The sequence below is a fragment of the Cnephaeus nilssonii genome, assembly GCF_951640355.1.
Source record: "Cnephaeus nilssonii genome assembly, chromosome: 20".
Classification (NCBI taxonomy): Eukaryota; Metazoa; Chordata; class Mammalia; order Chiroptera; family Vespertilionidae; genus Cnephaeus; species Cnephaeus nilssonii.
In genome coordinates, this window is record NC_137091.1 from 44566070 (window position 1) to 44590831 (window position 24762).

At 51.7% G+C, this 24762-nt stretch overlaps 2 protein-coding genes across 2 annotated transcripts; both read right to left on the minus strand.

Annotated features, from left to right (window-relative positions):
• Positions 1 to 291: 291 nt before the first annotated feature.
• Positions 292 to 7153, minus strand: LOC307116124 (orphan sodium- and chloride-dependent neurotransmitter transporter NTT5-like; the record flags this gene model as incomplete). Its single annotated transcript, XM_079799800.1, has 9 exons — positions 292 to 1096; positions 1194 to 1395; positions 2033 to 2213; positions 3924 to 4165; positions 4318 to 4428; positions 6030 to 6208; positions 6282 to 6426; positions 6523 to 6680; positions 6940 to 7153. The coding sequence occupies 9 exons, from the start codon at positions 7151 to 7153 to the stop codon at positions 789 to 791; spliced, it is 1740 nt and encodes a 579-aa protein (XP_079655926.1). The 3' UTR covers positions 292 to 788.
• Positions 7154 to 15310: 8157 nt separating this feature from the next.
• LOC307116125 (orphan sodium- and chloride-dependent neurotransmitter transporter NTT5-like) lies at positions 15311 to 23109 on the minus strand (the record flags this gene model as incomplete). The annotated part of the gene is made up of 11 exons (XM_079799801.1): positions 15311 to 15556; positions 15769 to 15931; positions 17253 to 17412; positions 17532 to 17733; positions 18104 to 18290; positions 19177 to 19418; positions 19529 to 19639; positions 21480 to 21655; positions 21825 to 21951; positions 22142 to 22299; positions 22734 to 23109. The coding sequence occupies 11 exons, from the start codon at positions 23107 to 23109 to the stop codon at positions 15311 to 15313; spliced, it is 2148 nt and encodes a 715-aa protein (XP_079655927.1).
• Between the last annotated feature and the right edge of the window lie 1653 nt (positions 23110 to 24762).

The following is a 24762-nucleotide window of genomic DNA, read 5'->3' on the forward strand; positions in this document are numbered from 1 at the left end:
AGGAGCTTCTCAAAGGGGTCGCTGGCGATGTGGTCCTGCAGGAACCACCAGTGCTGGAGCGGGTAGATGGGGATTGGCAGCAGGACGACGATGCCGAGGAAGGTGATCCAGCCCAGGGTGCTCTGCAGGTAGGGCTGTTCTATCTCCTGGCCCTGGAGGCAGAGATGGGGCCGGGGTGGGAGGAAGGGGTAGCGAGGGCCTTTGGGTCCAGGGGATGTGGAGGACCAGAGGCCCCAGGGCCCGGGGAGTTGGTTCGATGGTCCCTGGGGATGGTAAGGGGAGGACATCTGGCAAAGGGTCCCCAGAGTGAGGAGCGGGAGGCAGGGTCAGGGCCTCACTATGCTGCTGTTCCAGGCGATGTAGTAGGGCGGCGCCTTGTTGTAGAGATGCAAGAGGCAGATGGTGAGAAGGACCAGCAGCCCGGGCATGGTCACGTAGCACCACAGGAAGGGGCAGGAGGACCACAGCAAGCGGCCCAGCTCGCTGTACATCTCCTCCCGGAACCTGCGGGGGGGCGACGGGCACGGACATCTGGGACGGAGCCCTCCCCTGGCCCCCCGGGGCCCGGAGCCCTGGGGAAGACAGGCCCGCCGGCTCTCTGGTTCTCTCACAAGTTCTCCACTCCTCGGGGATGCGGAGTCCTGCCAGAGGAATCCCCCAATCCAGGGGGCATGCACCACCCCGGCCCTCTGCCTTCAGACAAGCTCATGTGGACAATGGCAGGGGGAACCTGAGCCCCCTAGGTCCTGACTGCTGGGTCCCTCAGAACCCACCCGGCTGCGCCCAGGTCACCGCCTCCTGCAGTCCCCTGCTCTCGGATTGTGCCCCAGCTCTGCTCGGAGACCCGGGAGGGGGCCCCTGGCTGGGAAGACCCTGGGGTTTGGGCATGACCTGTTAGCTCCATAGACCCAGGCCAGGGTCCCATTCTGGAAGACCACGATGATGAAAAGGGTCAGCGGGACGAGTGCCTCATCAAACAAAGACATTATGTAGCTGCCGGCCCGGCTGGTGAAGACGAGGCTGCCCAGGAAACCGCCCAGGCAGACGACCACTAAGGCAGAGGCAGGTTTGGCCACGTTGAGGTCAATGGGTAGGGCTGGGTCCGGGGTCAAAGCGAGCCCTGGAGATTGGGGTGGCTCGGGGAGGGGAAGGCAGCAGGACAGGGTTTTCGCTGGTGGGAGGCCCCCCAGTACCTGGGAGCACCATGGGTTGCTTCCTGATGAACCAGATGGCGTTATGGAGGGGAAAGACGATGCTTTCCACGATTTTCACCAAGGTGGTCAGCTGCATCATGAACAGGGTCAGGAAGAAGACAAAGGCCCAGAAAGGGGCACCGGGCAGCAACGAGACGGCTTGGGAGAAGGCTGGGAATGCCAGGCCAGGGCCCTGCATGAACTGTGGGGGAGAAGGCCTCTGAGGCAGGGGCGGGTCTGGATGAGAGGGTGGGGGTGGGGGGGATGGTGCGGTGGTCGATTAGCAATGTCTGTCCTGGGCAGTGGGGAGTGAATGGCCGAGTGTTTGCCCTTCTCGGTTTCCTAAGTTGTGTGAGTTTCACCCGTTTCCTCCTCTAACAAATAGGGGGTCCTAGGATCCGTGTGAGAATTCAAGTAGAGTGACAACCTAGCCGAGGCCCTGGTGCACACAAAATGGTGGTGGGAATGTGATTACAACCGTTTCCTGCCTCAGAAGATGCTTGGGCCGAAACCGGTTTGGCTCAGTGGATAGAGCGTCGGTCTGCGGACTGGAAGGTCCCAGGTTCAAGTCCGGTCAAGGGCATGTACATTGGTTGCGGGCGCGTCCCCCGGTGGGGGGTGTGCAGGAGGCAGCTGGTCGATGTCTCTCTCTCATCGATGTTTCTAGCTCTCTATCCCTCTCCCTTCCTCTCTGTGAAAAATCAATATATTTAAAAAAAAAAAAAGAAGAAGAAGATGCTTGGGTGGCCCGTGAGGCTCCTGAGAAATACATTTCCCAGTGTCCTCTGGGGCCTTTGGGATGCACACCCCCCACACACACCCACACACCCCAAACACACCTCTTTGCTCAGAGCCTCGATGCTGCAGGATGGGGAGGCGTGCATGATCTGGTACTGGAGGTGTTCAGGGAGGCTGTCTATCCACTTTAGGTAGTCCAGCGGGGTCAGGATGCCTGGGGGAGGGCTGACATTCTGAGGCAGCACCCCCCTTTTTATCATATCCAGCACCCAGAGGACACTCCTGAAAGGGAAGGAGAGGAGAGGAAAGGTGATGGAGACCAGCTGGCCTCTCTGCTGTTGACAAACTAGGGAAACTGAGGACTGGAAAGGTTGCCCAAGATGAGTGCAGCTAAGTCACCAGGCAACTGGATAGGGATAGGACACAAAGCACATAGACCGGGGTGAGTCACCCTGGGAGGTCCACACAGATAATTTGTGCCTCTCAAGACGTTTGTCCAGCCCTGGCCGGTGTGGCTCAGTGGATAGAGCGTCGGCCTGCGGACTGAAGGGTCCCAGGTTCGATTCCGGTCAAGGCCATGTACCTTGGTTGCAGGCACATCCTCAGTAGGGGGTGTGCAGGAGGCAGCTGATCGATGTTTCTCTCTCATTGATGTTTCTAACTCTCTCTCCCTCTCCCTTCCTCTCTGTAAAAAATCAATAAAATATATTTTTTAAAATAAAAAAATAAATCAAGAAGTGTGTCTATTTCCTTTAAGTTATTAAATGTGTTGGTATAAATTTGATAATATAGGGTGTCCCCCCCCCAAAAAAAATGTATACACACTTTAACAGCTGTTAACACACTTAATTTTCCCTCCTTTTCAGGTTTAACAGATTTGAAATTATGGGTGAAGCCAGACTAAGCTTTGAACAGAGAAAATTTATCCACTAGACTTTTTTATGGGGATACATAAAAGATAAAGTTTACAGTACAAAAGCGGCAATAGTCGGTGCACTGAGAGCACACAAGTACCAAACGAAACGATTCTTTTTTTAAAAAAAAACATTTAATCACCTTTATTTATTTATTGTTTGTTTGTTTTTGTTAATCCTCACCTGAGGATATTTTTCCATTGATTTTCAGAGAGAATGGAAGAGAGAGGGGGAAAGACAGAGAGAAAGATGATGTGAGAGAAACACATCGATTGGTTGCCTCCTGCAGCAGCCCTGAGCAGGGCCCCGGGCCGGGGAGGAGCCTGCAACTAAGGTACATGCTCTTGACCAGAATCGAACCCGGAACCCACGCTGATGCTCTATCCACTAAGCCAAACCGGCTAGGGCAGGAAATGATTCTTGATGTTTATGATTCCGTTGTGTTATCAGCCGTGCCTGGACCAGAATGGTCATCAGTTGGAAAACAGGCATTGACCAAAAAATGATTCTTTGGATTATTTTAAATTTTGAAAATGAACTGTGTTAATAAACACTGACTTTTTAATCATTCAAAGTGCGTATACATTTTTGGGGACACCCTGTGTTTCATTATTGCCTATTTAATGTCTACAGGCTCTATCATGATGCTCCTGTTCTTATTCCTGATATTTTCTTTTTTTTTCCTCTTCATCCTCAACTGAGGATATTTTCCCCATTGATTTTTAGAGAGAGTGAAAGAGAGAGGGGAAGACAGAAATATCGATGTGAGAGAAGTACATTGATGGATTGTCTCCTACACGTGCCTTGACCAAGGCCCGGGCCGGGGAGGAGCCTGCAACCAAGGTAAGTGCCCTTGACCAGAATCGAACCAGGGACCCTTCAGTCCGCAGGCCGACGCTCTATCCACTGAGCCAAACCAGTTAGGGCTAGAGATGATGATGATGATGATGATGATGATGATGATGATGATGATTAACTATTGGTGAGGTTTGAGCTTGACAGCCTATAAGCCTGGGGAATTGCTAAGGTAGAGAGGGGGGGGTGGACCTCTTGGACCTCCAAGGCTGTGATTACTTACTTCTTAACACAGGCATGGCCACTGGTGCTGATCCAGAACCCCAGCACCGTAAAGATGATAGACGTGGCCACCAATGAGATCACCAGGTTGACCACAGCCACGCACAAGACCGCCAGGACATAGTTGTTGCTTCCAGCCTTGTAGGAGGAGATGTTGATGGTGGTGCCCATGCCCAGGCCCAGTGAATAGAGCACGTGGCCTCCCGCCTGGTGCCACAGGTCCCACGAGGCCCAGGAAGAGCGCTGTGGATGGGAGGGGGGTTCCAGCAGTTTTGGCGTGGGACCCCCAGTGCGCGGGAAGAGGGGCAGGCTGGGGCAGAAGGAAAGAAGACGGAGGGGAAGGAGATTCAGAGAAGTCCTGCGGGAGGGAGAAGGTGTGGAGTCCCCGGCCTCACCTCTGACGTCACCAAATGTTTGAGGCTGGTGGCCGCGCCTTCCAGGAAGAGACATCGGATCAGGAGGGCGAGGAAGAAGAAGCAGGGGAGGAATATCGTGATAATCAGGAGCTGTCCAGGTGGGTCAGGACAGAAGCCGGAAGTCAGGAGCAGTGGGGAGGAGGGGAAGACAGAGGCAAGCATGAGCAGGGGACCACAGGTCGGCAGGAGTAGAGAAGCGGAGGTGGGCAGTGTTAAGGTGGCCCAGGGAGGGCCCTCTGGGAGGATTCTTCTGTGGAGACAACAATGTCGTTTGCGGGGGAGATCCACTAACAAGGGGTGCGAGAGATCACAGATATAGATGGCTTTTAAATGGTGGGGCAGTTGGACATTATTCATCATGGACCTTGGTTTTACGGCCTATGAACAGTAACGGGGGGAGGAGCCAGTGGGGCCGAAGGCTGACGGAAACAACTTCCTAGGTGAAAGGGGAGGAGAAGAAACTGGGAAGAGAGTTTTGTGTTTGTTTGTGTTTTGTTTTTGTTTTTGTTTTTTGCTTTGGGACAGGTGAGGAAGGCTCCCCCCCGCCCCCATGTGCCCCTACTAAGCCTTTAGGAAAACCTGCTTTGGTGTGAGTGGTTTATTTCCGAGACTGTGAGAGATGGTGAGTTGAGAGCCTCAGGGATGGGGGGTGAACGCGATTGCCTGAGTAGATGCCGGGGCCGGAAGACGCTGGTGAAGTTAACCGAAGTGATCTAATGATCACACTGAAATAAATTCTCCAGGTGCCACAGGGATGGGCTGGAAGTATGGATTGGAATAAAATACTCTAAATGGGAAACTCAGAAAGGAATCAGTGCCAGTGGGCGGGCTCCTGTGGGGATCAACAGGCCCTGTCAAAATGCAGGAAGGTGGCCTGGCCGGCGTGGCTCAGCGGTTGAGCGTGGACCTAGGAACCAGGAGGTCACGGGCTCGATTCCCGGTCAAGGGCACATGCCCGGGTTGCGGGCTCGATCCCCAGGGTGGGGCGTGCAGGAGTGCAGGAGGCAGCCGATCCAGGATGCTCTCTCCTCATGGATGTTTCTCTCTCTCTCTTTCCCTTCCTCTCTGAAATCAATAAAAACATATTTTTTTTAAAAAAATGCAGGAAGGTGGAAGGCTCGGGGCCAGGCTATCTTCCCACTTGTCTCTACTGCTGTGATACGGGGATGGGGGATGGTGTGGTGAAGAGGGAGCTGGGTCGACAGGAGGCACTCCTTCCTGCCACGGGTGGGAGAAGAGCAGCTCTCGTGAGAGGCGGGGTTGACACAGCTGCCTGGGGGATCCACCCTCTTCCTCAGGGCCCCTGCTGGAGAGGCTGGGTGGCCGCATCTGAGGTTGTTGTCTGGGTGAGTCAAAGGGCCGTGGAGGTTGGAGAAGAGAGGTCATCAGGAAGGAGCTGGGTAGTGTCTAGACCAGTGATGGGCAACCTTTTGAGCTCGGTGTGTCCAACTTTGCCAAAGAACTGAGCATAACTCGGGTAGTGTGTCACTTTGAGGAAAAAACATTATTTCGCAAACGTTTCATCCTCAGGAGCAGCAAATGTTTCATCCTCGGCATGCGGCCGCGTGTCATCAGAAATAGCTACGCGTGTCAGTGCTGACACGCGTGTCATAGGTTCGCCATCACTGGCCTAGACTGGGATCCTGAGAATCTCAGGATTTGTAAAGCTGCAGGGGCCGGGGGCGGCTTACCGGCATGGAGAGCTTTAGCCCAGTGATGATGATGACGAAGAGGAGGCACCAAGTTGCTAAGGTCCCCAAGGTGAGATTCAGGACAAGGTGCTGGCCCCCTTCCTCAATGTTGACGGTGGCGTTCAGGGCGGCTTCGTACCAGAAGTACTGGTGGGACACAGTCCGAAGGCAGGAGAGGCCTGGGGAACCCCGGCGCTCAGGCACCGCCTCCCCTGGAGCCTGCCCCTGCGCCCCCCCTCCCCCTCTCCTCACCGGTGACGTTGTTGTTGAACAGCGGGCAGTGGGTCCAGGGCAAAGGGTGGTAGAAGGAGTTGCTCAGGAAGCAGAAGCACCAGGTGATGATGATGCTGTTGTACACGCTCACCATGATGCACACCTGGGGGTGGACATAGTGCGCCTGAGGGGTGAACAGGGCGGAGACAGGGGACTTGGAGACCACAATGGGGGGGGGGGCGGGGAGCGAGGATGCCTCTTGGCCAAGCCCCTCATTCACCAGGATGCTAGCGTAGCCTAGGCCTCCCATCAAGGGGACGAGATGTTTCCAGATCCGGATGCTGTCCATGCGCAGCCACTGTCCCATGACCATCTCCATGTACAAGAGGGGAATCCCGAGCAAGAAGAGCAGGAAGAAGTATATCAGGATAAAGTCACCTGGAGAAGGGAGCCAGGAGCTGTGCTATGGGCAGCCAGGAGCCCTGGCCCCCACCCTCTGTATGACAGCTTTTGTCCTGTATTCTATTCATACGATGCATAACATTCATTGGTTTGCTCTACGGGGGTGGGGGGTGGTGTGCCCTCCCTCAGGGCTGGGTGCCCTCCCTCACTTCCTTCCTCCCCCGGAACCCAGGAGTCTAGACTTCTATCCTCGAAATTTCTTCCTTAACCTCAGCATCCAGGTCCCTGGCCTTACCTCCTCCGTTCCGATGACAGAGGTAAGGGAAACGCCACATGCTGCCTAGCCCAATGGAGAAGGCAATCTGGAGCAAGATATTCTCCGTTCTTTTATTCTGAACAACGAAGTTTTGGGTCTTGGTCAGAATCTTGCCCGAGAGTCTCAAGGGCGGGGATGACAAAGTTTGGGATTGTTTGTGGGCCTCTGGCTCTTTGTCTTCCAAGGCCACCATGGCTTTCTTCGGGCAGGTCCACTGACTCCTGAGGGAATCTGGGGGTCACCAAAAACAGCAGACTTTAAGGGTCATGTCTCAGATACCAAACTGTAAAACTCCACAAGGAAGACTAATGTAGAACAGTGAGGGCTAGAGTTTAAATCTCGGCCCTTTTCACTAGTCATTGGCTTAAGGCAAATATTTTCATCTCTTCGAGACTCAGTTTTCTCATCTTACTAGCATAAAGGAATTTAAAAAATATTTAATGACCGTTATAGCATGAGCACTGACCAATCAGGTTGTGGAACAAGTTATTCTTTAGAGCTTTTGGGGGGAAAAAATAAAAGAAAAAAGGAAGAAGGAGAAATCATCTGGAATTTAGTGGATCCTAAAATCTGGGTGTGATGAGGGGAAGAGAAAAAGAGAGGCTTCCTAACACCACTGTCATCCCAAAGTTATGGTGCATGCCTGAGGATTATATAGTATGATTTATCCCAGGAATGCAAGGTTGGTTCAACATCTGAAAATCAATTAATGTTATCCTATCTAATAAAAGAGTAATATGCAAATTGACCATCTCTCCAACATACAAGATGGCTGCCCCCATGTGGACACAAGATGGCCGCCACAAGATGGGCAGCAGGGGAGGTCAGTTGGGAGGGACCAGGCCTGCAAGGGAGGGCAGTTGTGGGTGATCAAGCCTGCAGGAGAGGGCAGTTAGGGGTGACCAGGCTGTCAGAGGAGGGAAGTTGGGGGTGACAGGGCCTGCAGAGAAGGGCAGTTGGGGGGAACCAGGCCTGCAGGGGAGAGCAGTTGGGGGGATCAGGCCTGCAGGGGAGGGTAGTTAGGGGTGACCAGGCCTGTAGGGGAGGGCAGTTAGGGGTGACCAGACCTGCAGGGGAGGGCAGTTAGGGGCAAACAGGTTGGCAGGGGAGCAGTTAGGCATCAATCAGGCTGTCAGGGGAGTGGTTAGGAGGTGATCAGGCTGGCAGGCAGAAGCGGTTAGGGGCAATCAGGAAGGCAGGCAGGCGAGCAGTTGGGAGCCAGCAGTCCTGGATTGTGAAAGGAATGTCCGACTGCCCGTTTAGGCCCAATCCTACTGGGATTGGGCCTAAATGGGCCGTTGGACATCCCTTGAGGGGTCCCAGATTAGAGAGGTTGCAGGCTGGGCTGAGGGACACCCCCCCATGCACGAATTTTGTGCACCGGGCCTCTAGTACATCATATAAATAGAATACAGGACAAAAGCTACCATCATGTTTTGGGAAGAAAATGACAGGCTGGCCCTAGCCAGTTTGACTCAGTGGATAGAGCATCCACCCGTGGACTGGGTTCAATTCAAGTCAAGGGCATGTACCTCAGTTGCAGGCTTGATCCCCGGCCCTGGTTGGGGTGCATGCAGGAGGCAACCAATCAATGTGTCTCTCTCACATTGATGTTTTGGTTTTATTAAAATATGATTTTATTGATTTCAGAGAGGAAGAGAGAGGGAGAGAGAGAAACATCAATGATGAGAGAGAATCATTGATTGGCTGCCTCCTGCACGCCCCCCACTGGGGATTGAGCCCGCAACCTGGGCATATGCCCTGACCAGGAATCAAACTGGTGACCTCTTGGTTCCTGGGTCAACACTCAACCGCTGAGCTACACCCGGCTGGGCGATACCATGATTTTAAATGTTTGTTTCCTTTAGGTTTTGAAAGGAGGCACAACCAATTTTATAAATTGGATATTGTCATTTTATGTGTATATGTAAATATTTCATATATTTGTATTTCTTTCAAATTAGGTATTATTATCTATAGATTATGTATTGGATATTGTTATATATTATACATAGGATATAATATATGTATATTTCTTACACGTTGAATATTATTATTGAATATATTATATATGGACAATATTGTTAAATATAACATATAGTATATAAATACATACTTATGAACATGTGTGTATTTCTTACAAATTGGAGACTTATATATACACTGAGTGGCCAGATTATTGTGATCTCTGAACACATAATAATCTGGCCACTCGGTGTATTTGTATCTCAAATGGGTACCAAAAGTATTCTAGACTTTTGCTGGAGATCAACCATCTACTTGCCCTGAGCTTTCTATCAGCCAGTGCAAAGGGGAAAACTGACCAAGTGCACGATTTATAGTATCTTTGAAATCAAATAAATGAGGTACTCAAGAGAAGTACACTGAATGGCCAGATTATTATGTGTTCAGAGATCGTAATCATCTGGCCACTCAGTGTATACTAGAGGCCCGATGCACGAAAATTTGTGCAAGAGTGGGCCTTCCTTCCCCCGGCTGCTGGCACCAGCTGCCCTCCTCTGGACGCCTGCGGGCACCCGGGACCCGGCTTCATCAGGAAGGACGTCCGGAATGACTTCCGGAAGACGTCCACTCTAATTAGCATATTACCCTTTCATTATGATAGATACACTTCTGTTATATCCATGAGTATTTTCCTATGTAAAATGTATTTTTAAAATACACATTTATTGTTATTATTTTTTAATCTTCATCCAAGGGTATTTTTCCATTGATTTTTAGAGAGAGTGGAAGACAAAGGGAAATACCGATGTGAGAGAAACACATCGATTGGTTGCCTCCTGCAGGAGCCCGCAACCAAGGTACCTGCCCTTGACCAGAATGGAACCCAGGACCGTTCGGTCCGCAGGCCGGCGCTCTCTCCACTGAGCCAAACCGGCTAGGGCTAAACGTATTTTTAATGGCTACTTACTATTCCAGTCATTCTATAAACCTGGCCACGAGGGTGGTTTGCCTAACACTTCCCAGGCCCCTGACAGCCCGGTTTAGCCCCCAAGGCCCTTCCCGCTGGGCCCCTGCTTCTGGTCTCCCCCCACCCCCACCCCCCACCCTGCCTCCGGCTGCAGCCACCCCCTTGTCACCCTTTCAAGACCTCCTACCTGCAGTTCACTCTGCTGCCCCCGGGGGGCGCGCAGCCCTGGCACTCGCCTGGGATAAAGCCTCTGTCCGGTCCGGCCGGCCGGCCGCCCGCTCGGCTGCCCCTCCGCCAAGCTCTCCGAGAATCAAAGAAGCGACCACCTGCTGGGGGCGAGCTAAGACTCTGATTCCGAGGGGGCGTCTGGGGACCCGCCTCGGAGCCGGTCAGTGCGGGACGCCCCTACCACGTCCACGCCCGCCGGCCTCGGCCCGCTCACCTGCCGGGAAGGCGGGGGCTCCAGGGCCGCTCCATCCGCCACTTGCGGGAGGAGGGAGAGCAGAGGACGGGAGGGGGGTTGGCCGCCGGGCTTCTGCTCCCCCGCGGGCGTTCACCACCCTCCCCGCCCCGCCCCGACTCCGGCGTCTGGGTCCCTAAATTCGTGGGAAGGGAGATGGGGGGCGGGGGGCTCGGAAGTCTAGGTCCAGAGGTGAAGGGTGCTGGCGGCGGGAACAGCCGCCTGGGTCGCCGAGAGGTCAGGAGTTGGGGGCCAAGACGACTGCACCCCCCTTTACCTGCCGCCGACGCGCGAGTCTGGAGAAGACCGGTTGCTCCTGCGGGCACTCGCGGGGGCGGGGGGCGGGGGGTGCCGTGCGCGAGGCCAGGCTCCACGGAAGCCAGGGCTTTGGGGCCAGAAGCAGTTTGGATCTCTCGCTGCAGCAGGAAGGCGATGTAGGCAATTCCCCTGAGGATGCTGGGCTCCGAGGTGCCCCCTCCAGACCCCCAGCCCAGCCCAGACCCCGCCCCCGCCCCCCCCTCCCCGCTCATTCACTCGCCTGGGCTCTCGGCCCGTCTCTCTGAAGGGTCCCGCCTCCCCCACGGTTTCCGGAATCTGCAGCGGGCTGAGCTGTGTGCTTAGGGGAGAAGCGCGGGTCACCTCTTCCCAACCCTGCCCACCCGTCATCCCTGACTCCCCGGAGCATCTTGTCTCCAAGCTTCCTCTTTGGGGAGGGTCCCCGGGGTCGCGTGTTCCTGGGCAGACGGGGCCTGGGGAGGGGAGAGAGGAGCCAGCGGCAGGCTCAGTGGCTACCTGTGGACTGAGGTAAGGGGAGGCCCAGGGTGGGAACCAGGCGGCCTGTTTCAGAGCTGAGGCCCTAACCACTGTGCATCAAGGTTCAACGTGGCGTAAACCACCCGAAGCCAGGTGGTTCTGGAGCAGATTTACATAAGGTGCGTGATGGCACAGGACACAGAGACTAGGAGATGAGGGCGGAAATCAGCATGTGACCAAGTGCATTTGAAACCGGTGGGCAAACATGAATTATTCAGTGATGGGGGTGGAACAACTGGCAAGACAGCTGAGGGGGGAAATCATGCTCCTTATGTCAAAATACATTTCACATGGGTCAAGGGTCACAATGTAAAAACTGAAAGCATAACTCACTAGAAATCAATATGGGTGGCCCAGCCGGTGGCTGGGTGGTTGAGCCTCAACCTATGAACCAGGAGGTCAGGGCCAATGCAGGGGTTGCAGGCTCCACCCCCAGTGGGGGGCGTGCAGGAGGCAGCTGATCAATGATTCTCTCTCATCATGGATGTTTTTCTCTCTCCCTCTCCCTTCCTCTCTGAAATCAATAAAAATATATTTTAAAAATAAATAAATATGGGTGAACATTTCTACAATCGTGGCACCCAGAAGGGCTTCCTAAGAATAACATGAAAGCAAGAATCCATAAAAGAAAAGTTTGATAAGTTCAACTATATAAGAACAAAATCTCTGGGCCCTGGCCGGGTAGCTCAGTTGGTTAGAGCATCGTCCCAATACCCCAAGGTTTCGGGTTCTACCTCCGGTTAGGGCATATACAAGGAGCAAGCAATGAATGCATGAATAAGTGGAATAACAAATCTCTCCCTCTCCCTCTCTCTCTTTCTCATATTTTCTTTTAAATTTAATATTTATTTAAGTTTTGTTTTTATATATATATATTTTTAAATATTTTTTTATTGATTTCAGAGAGGAAGGGAGAGGGAGAGAGAGAGAGAAACATCAATGATGAGAGAGAATCATTGATCGGCTGCCTCCTGCATGCCCTCCACTGGGGATCAAGCCCACAACCCTGGCATGTGCCCCTGACCGGGACCCTTCAGTCCGCAGGCTGACACCCCATCCACCGAGCCAAACCAGCTAGGGCTTATATGTTTATTTTTGATAGGTTCTGGGGGCAAGGTGCTATTATTAACCAAACACCTCATATATTAGTCTCAATTTGTGTTTCTCAGACTACACAGCCCATGTAAATTTAAACCAAAATCCCATGTGAGTGATGGTTTGGGTTACAAATCCTCAAAAACAGACAGCACTTCCCTCCTATCAGGACCTATTTAACTCGATTTCAGAGGACATAGCCCTCCAACTTTCTATGTGTGGGGGTTTCCTTTTCTTTCATGGACCCAAAGCTCTATCTGTTGTTGTTGTTGTTAATCCTCACTGGAGGATATTTTTCCATTGATTTTTAGAGAGAGGAGGAGGAGGGGGAGAGACACAGAGAGAGAAACACCAGGGTTGGGGATCGAGCCTGCAAGCCTTCAGTCAAGTCGATGCTCTATTCACTTAGCCCAGTCGGCTAGGGCGCGAGGCTCTGTCTTCACCTGCCTGTTCCTTTTCTTTTCTTTTCTTTGCTTTTCTTTTCTTTTCTCTTTTTCTTTTCTTTTCTTTCCTTTTCTCGTCTCTTCTCTTCTTTTCTTTTCTTTTCTTTTCTTTTCTTTTTTCTTTTCACCAAACTCTCTAAGTTACCAGAGAGTGACAATTGCCTCAAAGCAGTTACTAGCTTTAACATTTGCTTATCTATCTGAATTCAAGCTTAGGCTTCATTTTTGGCCTCTCAAAGCTTTCTCTTAATTTCTTTTAAGCTCTTCTATGCACTTAAAGAGGATTGTTAAAATGTATTTTATCTGTATTTTAGGAGTCCTATAATGGGGTGCGTTTGTCTGCCTTGTTTTATTGTCACATTGCCCCAGATGACGTCCTCCTGGGGGCTTTTCCCATCTGTGCAGGCGGCCTCTGCCCGGCCCACCATTCCTGCCAGGTACCTGCAAGCCCCAGGCCATCTGAATAAACATACAGGATGTTGTGTAAAGTTTTAAGTCCTTTGGTAGACTTGGCAAAGTAGTCAACTATCCCAAGTATTTAAGAGACTAGAGGCCCGGTGCATGAAATTCGTGCACCGGAGGGGGGTTGTCCCTCAGGCCAGCCTGCACCCTCTCCAATCTGGGACTCCTCGAGGGATGTCCGACTGCCTGTTTAGGCCCGATCCGTAGGGGCAGTCGGACATCCCTCTCACAATCCAGGACTGCTGGCTCCCAACTGCTCGCCTGCCTGCCTTCCTGATTGCCCCTAACCACTTCTGCCTTCCAGCCTGATCACCCCCTAACCACTCCCCTGACAGCCTGATTGATGCCTAACTGCTCCCCTGCCAGCCTATTTGCCCCTAACTGCCCTCCCCTGCAGGCCTGGTCCCCCTCCAACTGCTCTCCCCTGAAGGCCTGGGTCCCCCCAACTGCACTTCCCTGCAGGCCCGGTCGCCCCCAACTTCCCTCCTCTGACAGCCTGGTCACCCCTAACTGCCCTCCCCTGCAGGCTTGATCACCCCCAACTGCCCTCCCTTGCAGGCCTGGTTCCTCCCAACTGCCCTCCCCTGCTGGCCATCTTGTGGCAGCCATCTTGTGTCCACATGGGGGCAGCCATCCTGTGTTGGAGTGACAGTCAACTTGCATACTATTATTTTATTAGATAGGATAGAGGCCTGGTGCACGGATGGGGGCCAGCTGGTTTGCCCTGAAGGGTGTCCCGGGTCAAGGTGGGGGTTCACTTGGAGTGTGGGGCAGCCTGGGTGAGGGGCCTGTGGTGGTTTGCAGGTGGCCATTTATCTTTTATAATTGAAACTTTGTAGCCTTGAGCGGAGGCCAAGGCAGGCCAGAGCAGGTGGAAAGCTTGGCTTCCTCCATCGCCAGGGGCAACTCAAGTCTCCTGCTCTCTCTGTGGCCACAGCCATCTTGGTTGGGTTAATTTGCATACTCCCCCTGATTGGCTGGGGGTGTGGCTTGTGGTTGTAGCGGAGCTACAATAAATTTGCATACTACTCTTTTATTAGATAGGATATGTGAGGAGGTCACCAAGTAGCAGGTATTTCACCGCTTTGCCATGATCAGGGAATTCTCCATTTTTTGAGCAAATTGTCCCAGTTTTCTTACAGGAAGCACTGGGTAGAGGGGATCTGGGATTCTACCATTTGAATTGAATAGAGTCCAGAGAAGGCAAGACTGGGAGTTGGACACTTTTATTAAAAAAATAAATTTTTTATTGATTTTTTTACAGAGAGGAAGGGAGAGGGATAGCGAATTATAAAAACATCGATGAGAGAGAAACATCAATCAGCTGCCTCCTGCACATACTTGGGATGTGCCCGCAACCAAGGTACATGTCCTTGACCGGAATCGAACCTGGGACCCTTCAGTCCATAGGCCGACGCTCTATCCACTGAGCCAAACCAGTTAGGGCCACTTTTTTTTTTTTTATGACAAAAGTACGTTTTCACGGAACTGACTTTGCCACCACCACTTTTGCCCCAGTTTCACAGGGACCAGGGCTTACACAGACCAACTTCAGGAGGAGGTAGCCTAGGAGAGGCAGTGCCAGCAGTCAACAGCCAACTACTGGAAGTCCAAGACACCAGTGTGATGAGCGAAAAGTGTGGGAGATTCGAGGAATGACTATGTTCATCTCCATCAGCCAGAAAAACGTGCCCAATCCAGAAAAAAAAGAGACTTTGGGTCCAGTTACATTAGCAATTTCTACATTTACCCCTTTTAATGCCAACTTGCTGGCCAGAGAGTTCCACTTTGAAAAACCTGTGATGTGCCCTGGCTGGTCAGTGGTTAGAGCATCAGCCTGGGGACCAAAGGGTCTCGGGTTCGATTTCTGGTCAAGGGCACGTCCCTCAATTGCAGGTCCCCCAACCCTGGTAGGGGCGTGTGTGTCTGTGTGAGGCAACCAATTGAAATGCCTCACGTAGCTGTTCTTCTCTCTCCCCCTCCCTCTCCCCGCCTCCCTGCCACTCTCCCTGGAAATCAATGGGGGGGAAATCCTCGGGTGAGGATGAAAACAACAACAACAACGAACAGTGACATTATGCCAAATGAGCCAAGTCTTTATTTCCAAGAGGAATTACTCACATGGCGGGGAGTTTGTCTCCCGGGTTACCTATTTTTATTCATCTTCTTCAGGCTCTGCCCCACGGGAAGCCGAGGACGGGTCTTCTGTTTCTCCTCTTTGACGTCATCTTTAAAGAAATCGGTGTCCCTGTGGTGCATCATGGAGTCTGGTGAAATCTTGTTCAGGAGGATGTACAAGGAGTAGACGGGGATGGGCAAGATGGTGAAGACGGTGAGCAGCGTGAGCAAGACCTTCCCCCACGGTGGGTAACTTTGGAGCACTTCGTTTGACTGTGGAGAAAAGGGAGGAAGGTTGAGAATGCCCAGGTTATCTGAAGTCAGGGGCAAACGATGGGGGTAGTAGGTGAACCAAGGCAAGAGACGGGATAACTGAATCCCCAGGGAATAAGATGATTGGGTCCCAGAGGCAAGAGTGGGTTGGAAAGTCTGTCCCCACTCCCTAGGGGGGGTCTGGGGTCTGGGGTCTGCGGAGGGAGGCTCACAATGCTTGAGTTCCAGGCCATGTAAGTGATGGGCCTCACATAGAGATGAATCAGGATGATTAAAAACAGGATCAGCAGCACAAATGGAGACACAAAGCACCATAGCAGGCGGTAAACGGAGGAGATGGGGCGGCCCAATATGATGATCAGGTCTGCATGGAACCTGGGAGGAAGGGCCGCGGGCTTTAGGAGGGCCCTTCAGGTTTGGGCTGACCCCTCCAGCTTTGGGGGAGGGGTCAGCCCAAACCTAGCCTCAGGAAGACCCCTTCACATGTCTTGGACCTTTCTGTTCACCTCCAGACCAGTCTTCTTACCTCTGACCCATCCCTTTTCAGGCTCATTTCTGTCCCAGCCCCAGAATTTAAAAAAAAATAAAAAATTTCACCTTCAGGATAAAGCCAAGTTCCTAAATGTAGTTTCTTTAAGCCCATGTACCCCGCTATCTTTAGTACACCTTCTTTTTTAAAAATATATTTTATTGATTTTTTTTACAGAGAGGAAGGGAGAGAGAGTTAGAAACATCGGTGAGAGAGAAGCATCCATCAGCTGCCTCCTGCACACCCCCTACTGGGGATGTGCCCACAACCAAGGTACGTGCCCTTGACCGGAATCAAACCTGGGACCCTTGAGTCCGCAGGCCGACGCTCTATCCACTGAGCCAAACCGGTCAGGGCTTTAGTTTACCTCCCGAAGTGCATTACATACGCAGGTCAGGTTCCTTCCGCCTAGAATGCTCATCTCTTTCCCTTGATAAACTCCCCTCCACCTGCCCAGATACTGTGTCGGCGTCCCCTCACTGCCTGACTCTGCGGTCCTCCATGGCTAACCTCCTTCCTGCGTTTCTCCAGCAGCCTCGGCTGCCTCGGCCAGAGGCTGACCACCTGCCCAGGGATCTGCTTCTACGCCTTCCTCTCTGGACCCTGAGAGCAGAAGCTAACGGTACTTTCTCCCGGCATCCGCAGGACGCGCTGCGAGACCTGCCTGGAACGCGGGAGGCCCTAAGAAACATTCGAGTGGGAGTGAGTGTGTGGGCGAGTGGGCGTGATGCCGAGAGCCACTGTCCCCTGGAAACGCTGCCGCCCGTGGATGGCACGGGCTTCTCCAAGGTTAGGAATCCCGGCTTAGGGCTTCTGTTACCGTGCGTGCGTGCGGCCAGGTCTGAGGTGGGGCCTGGGGGCCTGCGTTTCTAATGAGCTCCCAGGCGGGGCCAAGGCTGCGGCTCCGCAGAACACACTTGGAGAAGCAAGGGCTCACATGCTCCAGATGTCCAGGCTGCCCTGGTTGAAAGTAGGGCTCGGGGTCCCCTAGGACTGGCTACGGACCGTTCACCACTTTGCCATTTGACATCTATTTTCTCCCCAAACCAGCCCATGTCTGTCTCCTTCCCAGCCTCCTGGGAGCTGTCCACAGCCCTGGGATCAGAGCAGGGGGACCCCACGCTCCCTGAGGGCGCATGGAAGGAGAGCCTGGGCTCGGGACGTCACCTCCGGGCCCCGTAGATCCAGGCCATGGACACGTTCTCCAAGATGAGGATTGAGAAGAGGGGCAGGGACGCCCAGTAGTCGTCCAGCAGGTTCACGTAGTAGCTGCCCGAGGGCTGCACGAAGAAGAAGCTGCCCAGGGACATGGACGTGCAGACACCCACTGGAGGGGGAAAAAACAGACCCGGATCAAGGTCAGAATTCAAGCTGGGCTGCGCGAGTCCTGGTGGGGTCAAGCTAAGCCGTGGCCATCGGGGAGGGCGGGGCCAGAGGTCAGAGCACCTGTGAGCAGCGTGGTGTGTCTCCTCAGGAAGGAGAAGGTGTCCTGGAGAGGGGTGATGATGCCCTGCAGGATCCCTTGCATGGTGCTGAGCCCCGTGGTCACCAGAAACAGGAAGATGATGATGGCCCAGAAGGTGGATCCAGAAAACACAGCGACGATTTCAGTAAATACCACAAAGGCCACACCTGGCCCCTCCATCACCTGTAAGTGAAAGGAAAGGAAAGGGGGGGGGGGGCGTGGGATCGATGGCCTGTAGAGTCCTAACTCCACTCCTGTCCCCTCCCCCAGGAGATCATCTGTAGCACGGTTAGTGACATTATAATGAGGACTTCCTCCTACGACAGCTGCTGGTCTAGCATCGCTCTGGCGTTGCGCTCAACAGGCTTATGTGAACTCTGGCGCTTGGTGCTGCAGAGCCTACAATTGCCGCATCACAACCTTGCTTGGTTGTCCAGGATGCTGCTCAGAATTGCCTCCCTGGATTCTACAGACACCTAAGGACAGCTGGAGTTTCCAGTGCGCTGGGGGATGGGAGGGGAACTCTAGGACCCCTCCCCCCAACCTTACCTACCTCCTTCAATTGCTCAGATAAGTCACAGTTGGACAGGTAGGGCAGGGCCACGATTTTGGCTCGTTCAGGGAGGTTGCCAAACCACCTGGGGTAGGTGTAGCTCATATGCTGATACAGACTCTCTGGGAGCCGCAGCTCAGGGGGCAGCACCCCCGCAGTGACCAGATTCATCACTCTCTCCGCATTCCTGGGGGCGGGAGGGAGTGGAATCATGTGAAATCATTGGGGCCTTTAGGATAACGTCTCTCTTATGTTCTAGAGGAGAAGGGAAGTCACTAGCTTGGTCTCTGATCTGTGGCTTTCCTGAGGGCAGGGATGATAGTCTGATTCAGCATTGGCTACGTTTCCAGAACCCAACACACGGGTTGGTAGATAGGAGATGCTTTGTAAAGAAATGTCTGATACGCATTTTTGAAATGAACGCCACGGGAGATGAAAATAGGGACTAGGCAGGGGACATATGTAATACTTTCAACAATGAAAGAATTATTTTTAAAAAAAGAAAATAGGGCCCTAGCTGGTTTGGCTCAATGAATAGAGCGTCAGCCGGTGGACTGAAGGGTCCTGGGTTCAATTCCAGCCAAGGGCAGATGCCTGGGTTGCGGGCTTGATCCCCAGTAGGGGGAATGCAGGAGGCAGCCAATCCATGATTCTCTCTCATCATTGATGTTTCTATCTCTCTCTCCCTCTCCCTTCCTCTCTGAAATCAATAAAATATATTTTAAAAAAATAAAATAGGAAATAGGCTATGGGGGTTTGTGCTGTGGGCTTTTTTTTTTTTTGGTCTACTGGTTCAGTTGAAGGAATCCCCTAATTTTTCCGTGGCAGTCTCCAGTGAAGAATGGGGCAAACACACCTTTGAAAACATCCAAGTTTGGGGTTTTCTTCGTTTAGAAAGGCAGCTCGTAAAGAGATAGACTCAAATGTTTCTAAAGTTTAGGGTGCTCAAATTTGAGGGACCCATGTTGACTGAGCCAACATCCCTGAGGGATGGGGGCCTAGACCAGAGTTCTATGCGCTATTTCTAAGACTTGGGTCCTTGTGATGCTGTCCATATGAAAGAGTGGGCTCACTTCAGGTAACATTTTTCACTGTTCTCTGTGGCCAAGTAGCCCATCGTGGCGAATACAAACACCGTGGCCGTCACTGAGATAACCAGGTTGAGAAGAGCCACAGCGGAGGCGTCCATGATGCAGTTGTTGGACCGAGGGATGTAGGAACTGATCGCAGTGAAGCTCCCAAAGCCGGAGCCCATGGACAGGAAGAGATGGTTCCCTGTCCGGCGCCACACGTCCACCGAGTACAGGGCTGGCACCTGAGGAGGAGAAGTGCCATGAACGGGGGGTCTAGGAGGGCCTCTCCCAGACTGCACAGTCCTGATCCCGGCCCTGAGACAAGAGGATTAACGGGTGGGGGACACCTCACCTGGGCGGCCAACAGACTCTTGATCCCAAAGTCTGCCCCTTTCAGCATGAGACTCCGGATGAGGACACAGACAAAGATGATGTAGGGAAGGAGCACGGAGACATACAGCATCTGGGTAGGAAGTAGGATTCTTCAAAGAAAGTTCAGCAAAGGCAAAGGTTGGGATAGTAGGATCAAAACTATTGGGAATCAGAGGTCAGATGAGGAGAAATGAGAAGTTGGAGTGGCTGGTTTGGCTCACAGGTTTGGAGAATGATAGGGGTCTCAGGTAGAAAGGAGTCCTTCAGATGAGTAAGTTAGAGGGTAACTCACCTTCCCAGTGGCTAGAACGTCAGCCCACAGACCGAAGGGTCACGGGCTAGATTCCCAGTCATGGGCATGTACCTTGGTTACAGGTTCAATCCCGGCCCTGGTCGGGGCAGGAGCGGGAGGCTACTAATCGATGTGTCTCTCTCACATTGATGTTTCTCTCTTTCTGTCTCTCCTCTCTCTCCCTCCCCTTCCACTCTCTCTAAAAATCATTGGAAAAAAATATCCTTTAAAAAAGTTTGAACATTTACACAATGGAATACTATGCAGCTGTAAAAAAGAGGGATCTCTTACCCTTTGAGACAGCATGGATGGACCTAGAGACTATTATACTAAGTGAAATAAGCCAATCTGAGAAAGACAATATCACATGATCTCACTTATTTATAGAATCAAAGAACAAAATAACACCCAAAGCATGGAGGATGGGACAGACTGACATACCTCAATGTGGGGGTGGAAGGACAAAAAAAGATAAACCAAATAACTTATATACTTATATGCATAGCCCATGACACAGGCAATAGGGTGGTGAAGACCTGAGGGGTGGGTAGGGGCTGGGCAAAGGGGGGTAGTGGTAGGGAAATGGGAGACATCTGTAATACTATCAACAATAAAAAATATATATTAAAAATGATGTTCTTCTATTAATATACTAGAGGCCCAGTGCACAAAATTCATGCACGGGGGCGGGGGTGTTCCTCAGACCAGCCTGCACCCTCTCCAATCCGGGACCCCTCGGGGGATGTTCAACTGCCAGTTTAGGCCCCATCCCTGCGTCGGACATCCTTCTCGCAATCCAGGACCACTGGCTCCTAACCGCTCACCTGCCTGCCTGCCTGATCGCCCCTAACTGCCCTCCCCTGCTGGCCTGGTCGCCCCTAACCGCCTCTGCCTTGGCCCCTGCCACCATGGCTTTGTCCGGAAGGACGTTCAGATGGATGTCTGGAAGACGTCCGGTCTAATTAGCATATCAGCCTTTTATTAGTATAGACATCTCTAGGCAAGAACATTTCAAATAAAAAATCAGGTTAAAAAAATATATCCTCACTCCTCAGGTGAGAATTTTTTAAAAAGCCCAGCTGAGCCCTAGCTGGTTTGGCTCAATGGATAGAGTGTCAGCCTGCGGACTGAAGGGTCCCAGGTTCGATTCCGGCCAAGGGCAGATTCCTGGGTTGCGGGCTTGATCCCCAGCGGGGGGTGTGCAGAAGGCAGCCGATCAGTGATTCTCTCTCATCATTGATGTTTCTATCTCTCTCCTTCTCCCTTCCTCTCTAAAATCAATAAATAAACATATATATATATATATATATATATATATATATATATATATGCCCAGCTGATGTTGCTCAGTGGTTGAGCATCGACCTATGAACCAGGAGATCACAGTTCAATTCCCGGTCAGGGCACATGCCCAGGTTGTGGGCTTGATCCCCAGTAGGGGGTGTGCAGGAGGCATCCAACCAATGATTCTCTCTCATCATTGATGTTTCTCTCTCTTATCCTCTCCCTTCCTCTCTGAAATCAATAGAATATATTTTAAAAAAAGAAGTTGGGGACCTATAGGCATCAGGTTTGGAGAATGATAGGGGTCTCAGGTAGAAAGGAGTCCTTCAGATGAGTAAGTTAGAGGGTAACTCACCTTCCCAGTGGACTTGAGCCCTTTAATCATAGAGATGCAGATAATTAACCAGGTCACAAGTAGAGAGATACAGAGATGCATGACTGGGAGCCCACCCAACTCAATTTCATCTGTGGTCTTCAGTACATGCCGGTACCAGAAGTATGTGGTGGATGTTGTCCGTGAACATTCAGGATCTAAGGTGAACTGGCCATGGAGGAAACTGCAAACCCAGATTCCACCCCCTCCTTCCCATCCCATTTCATCATCCATCTGCTTGTCCATCTATCTCAATGACCTTCTTCCTTCATCCCCCTTTCCTTTTCTCAGCCCTCCCACTTGCCCTTTCCTCCCCTCCCTTCTCACCAAAAGTACTGGAGTTGTTCAGTAAGGGGCACAACGCCCACGGCAGTGGAGACTGGAAAGACTGAACCAAATAGTAGAGACTCCAAGCCATGAGCACACTATAGTACAAGCCCACGATGAAGCACACCTAGGGACCATGAAGACTTCTGGAGGCGGGGGAAGAAAGGTAGGCCAGCAGAAGGGAGGGAATTTGACAGAGGATTGGGGAACTGAAGGGACTTGACCCATTGAAATGAAATCATGGGACCCATTCCAGGACAAGGGTGGGGATAGGGTTCGGTGTGAAGGGTAGGCCTGGGCAGCCCAGGGCTCCTCACCATGAAGCTGCTATACCCCACACCACCAAACCAGGGGCTCATGTTCTTCCACACACCAATGCTGCCCTGATGCATCCTCTGACCAACTGCTATCTCCATCACGAGGAGAGGAACTCCGACCAAAACCAGCATAAAGATGTAGATGATGATAAAACTCCCTGTGCAGGGGATTCAGGAGGGCCTCTGAGGACCATCTGGTTTTTTAGCCCCTGGACTTCTTTGGGAGTCCAGGAAAACACATTCCCTATTCAGTGACCTCCCTCAGGGCCAAGGGCATCAGGCTTCAACTATTTCCACATCCCTCACAGTCCCAGGTGTCCAGTCCCTTATCCCCCAGTTCCTAGAAGACCCAGATACCTAGTTTCTACTCCGACTCCTGACCCAGACCTCCAGCCCCACCTTACGAACCCAAGAATTCAGACATCCTGCTCTCACCCTCCCAAGGTTCTGTGTATTCACATCCTTGGCTCTTGCCCCATTCAGGACCCCAAATCCTCATCCCCTACATATCTCAGAGACCCCATAGAAGCCAGAACAAGCCTCTGGCTCCTTGACCCTTCATGGGTTCAAGATTCCTCCTCCCCAGGCTTACCACCGCCGTTGTGAAGACACAGGTAAGGAAAGCGCCAGATGGTGCTCAGCCCCACAGAGTAGCCCACCTGGGCCATGAGGTACTCAACCTTATTGGCCCAGGATGGTCGGTCAGTGAGGGATTCATCCTTTGGCTCTTCTTTGTCTATGGCCTCCGGTGTTTTCTCAATATCTTCATCAAACCAATCCGTACTCTGTTCCTCCCCGTTCAGTTCCTCAGTAGGCAACTCCGTGGCGTTTTTGACTGGGGGAGCTGAGGTAGTAGCAATCTCAGCCTTGGAATTGGAAGCTCTGGCAATCACGGGTTTGAAATCGAGAGATCTAGACATCTGGGGTTTCTCATCCTGGGGCTCCGTGTCTTTGACGACGCTCGTCATTCTGAGTCGGCTCTAGGTCCTGCTTCTGCAAGGATGGGGCCTCCTTCCTTCTTGACCTGAAGGACATCAAGGACGTGAACATTTCGCTGTGTGAGTTACGGAAGGACCAGACTAACCTTACAAGAACCCTGAGGCTTGCCCGGCCGGCGTGGCTTAGTGGTGGAGCATTGACCTATGAACCAAGAGGTCATGGTTCGATTCCCGGTCAGGACACATGCCCAGGTTGCGGGCTTGATCCCCAGTGTGGGGTGTGCAGGAGGCAGCCGATCAATGATTCTCTCTCATCACTGATGTTTCTCTCCCTCTCCCTTCCTCTCTGAAGTCAATAAATATATATATATATTTTTAAGAAGGGATTACAAGAGAGGACTATGAACAATTATACACCAAAAAACAAACAAACATGGACAATCTAAATAAAATGGAAAACTCATAGAAATAGAAAATTTACCAAGACTAAATCACAAAGAAATAGCAAATCTGACTCAACATACTAGGCAGGAGACTAAATCAATAATTTAAAAAATCTCTGCGCCCCCCCCCCCCCCAAATCTCCCAACAAAGGAAAGCCCTGGACCTAATGGCTTCGCTGAATACCAAACAGTTAAAGAAAGACTAATATATCCATCTTCCTCAAACTTTTATCAAAAATGAAGGAGGAGGAAACATTTTCTAACTCATTTTATAAGGCCAGCATTTTCCTGATAGAAAAGCCAAAGACACTATAAGAAAATTACAGACCAATCTCCCTGATAAATAGAGATGCAAACACCCTATACAAAATACTGGCAAACTAAATTCGGCAGCATATTAAAGGGATAATACACCATGACAACATGGGATTTATTCCTGAAACACAGGATGATTCAACACATGAAAATTTATCAGTATATTATAACTATCTATATACATTGAGTGGCCAAATTATTATGATCTCTGAACACATAATAATCTGGCCACTCAGTGTATATCCTATATAATAAAAGGCTAATATGCAAATTGTTCCCTTGACCAGGAGTTCAACCAGCAGGCAGGCGGGCCAACCGCCCATGTCCCCTCCCCCTGGCCAGGCTGGCCGGACCCCACCCATGCACGAATTCATGCACCGGGCCTCAATATACATACACACACACACTACGGTTTTGGCCCAATCCCTGCAGGTCAGGCTGAGGGACCCCACCTGCCAGAGGGACCTGCTCACTCTGCAGACGCCCTTCCAGCCCCGGCACCACCCCAGGTGCAGCCAGCTGGGGAAGGACTGTGGGAGGTTGGCTCCAGGGCGTGTCCAGCCCTTCTCACCCAGTCCCACCCCAACAGCCACCTCCTAATTAATTTCCTTTCAATGTGCACAAATCTGTGCACCGGTCCCTTAGTGTTAACAGAATGAAGAATTAAAATAATCTAAATAGATGCATAAAAAGGATTTGACATAATCCAACATGCTCTCATGATAAACACATTCAAAAAGTATGAATCAAAGGAAACTACCTCAACATAATAAAAGCCATCTATGAAAACCCACAGCAGTTTTATTTTTTAAATATATATTTTTATTGATTTCAGAGAAGAAGGGGGAGAGAGAGAGGGGGGGGGATAGAAACATCAATGATAAGAGAGAATCATTGATCGGTTGCCTCCTGCAAGTCCCACGCT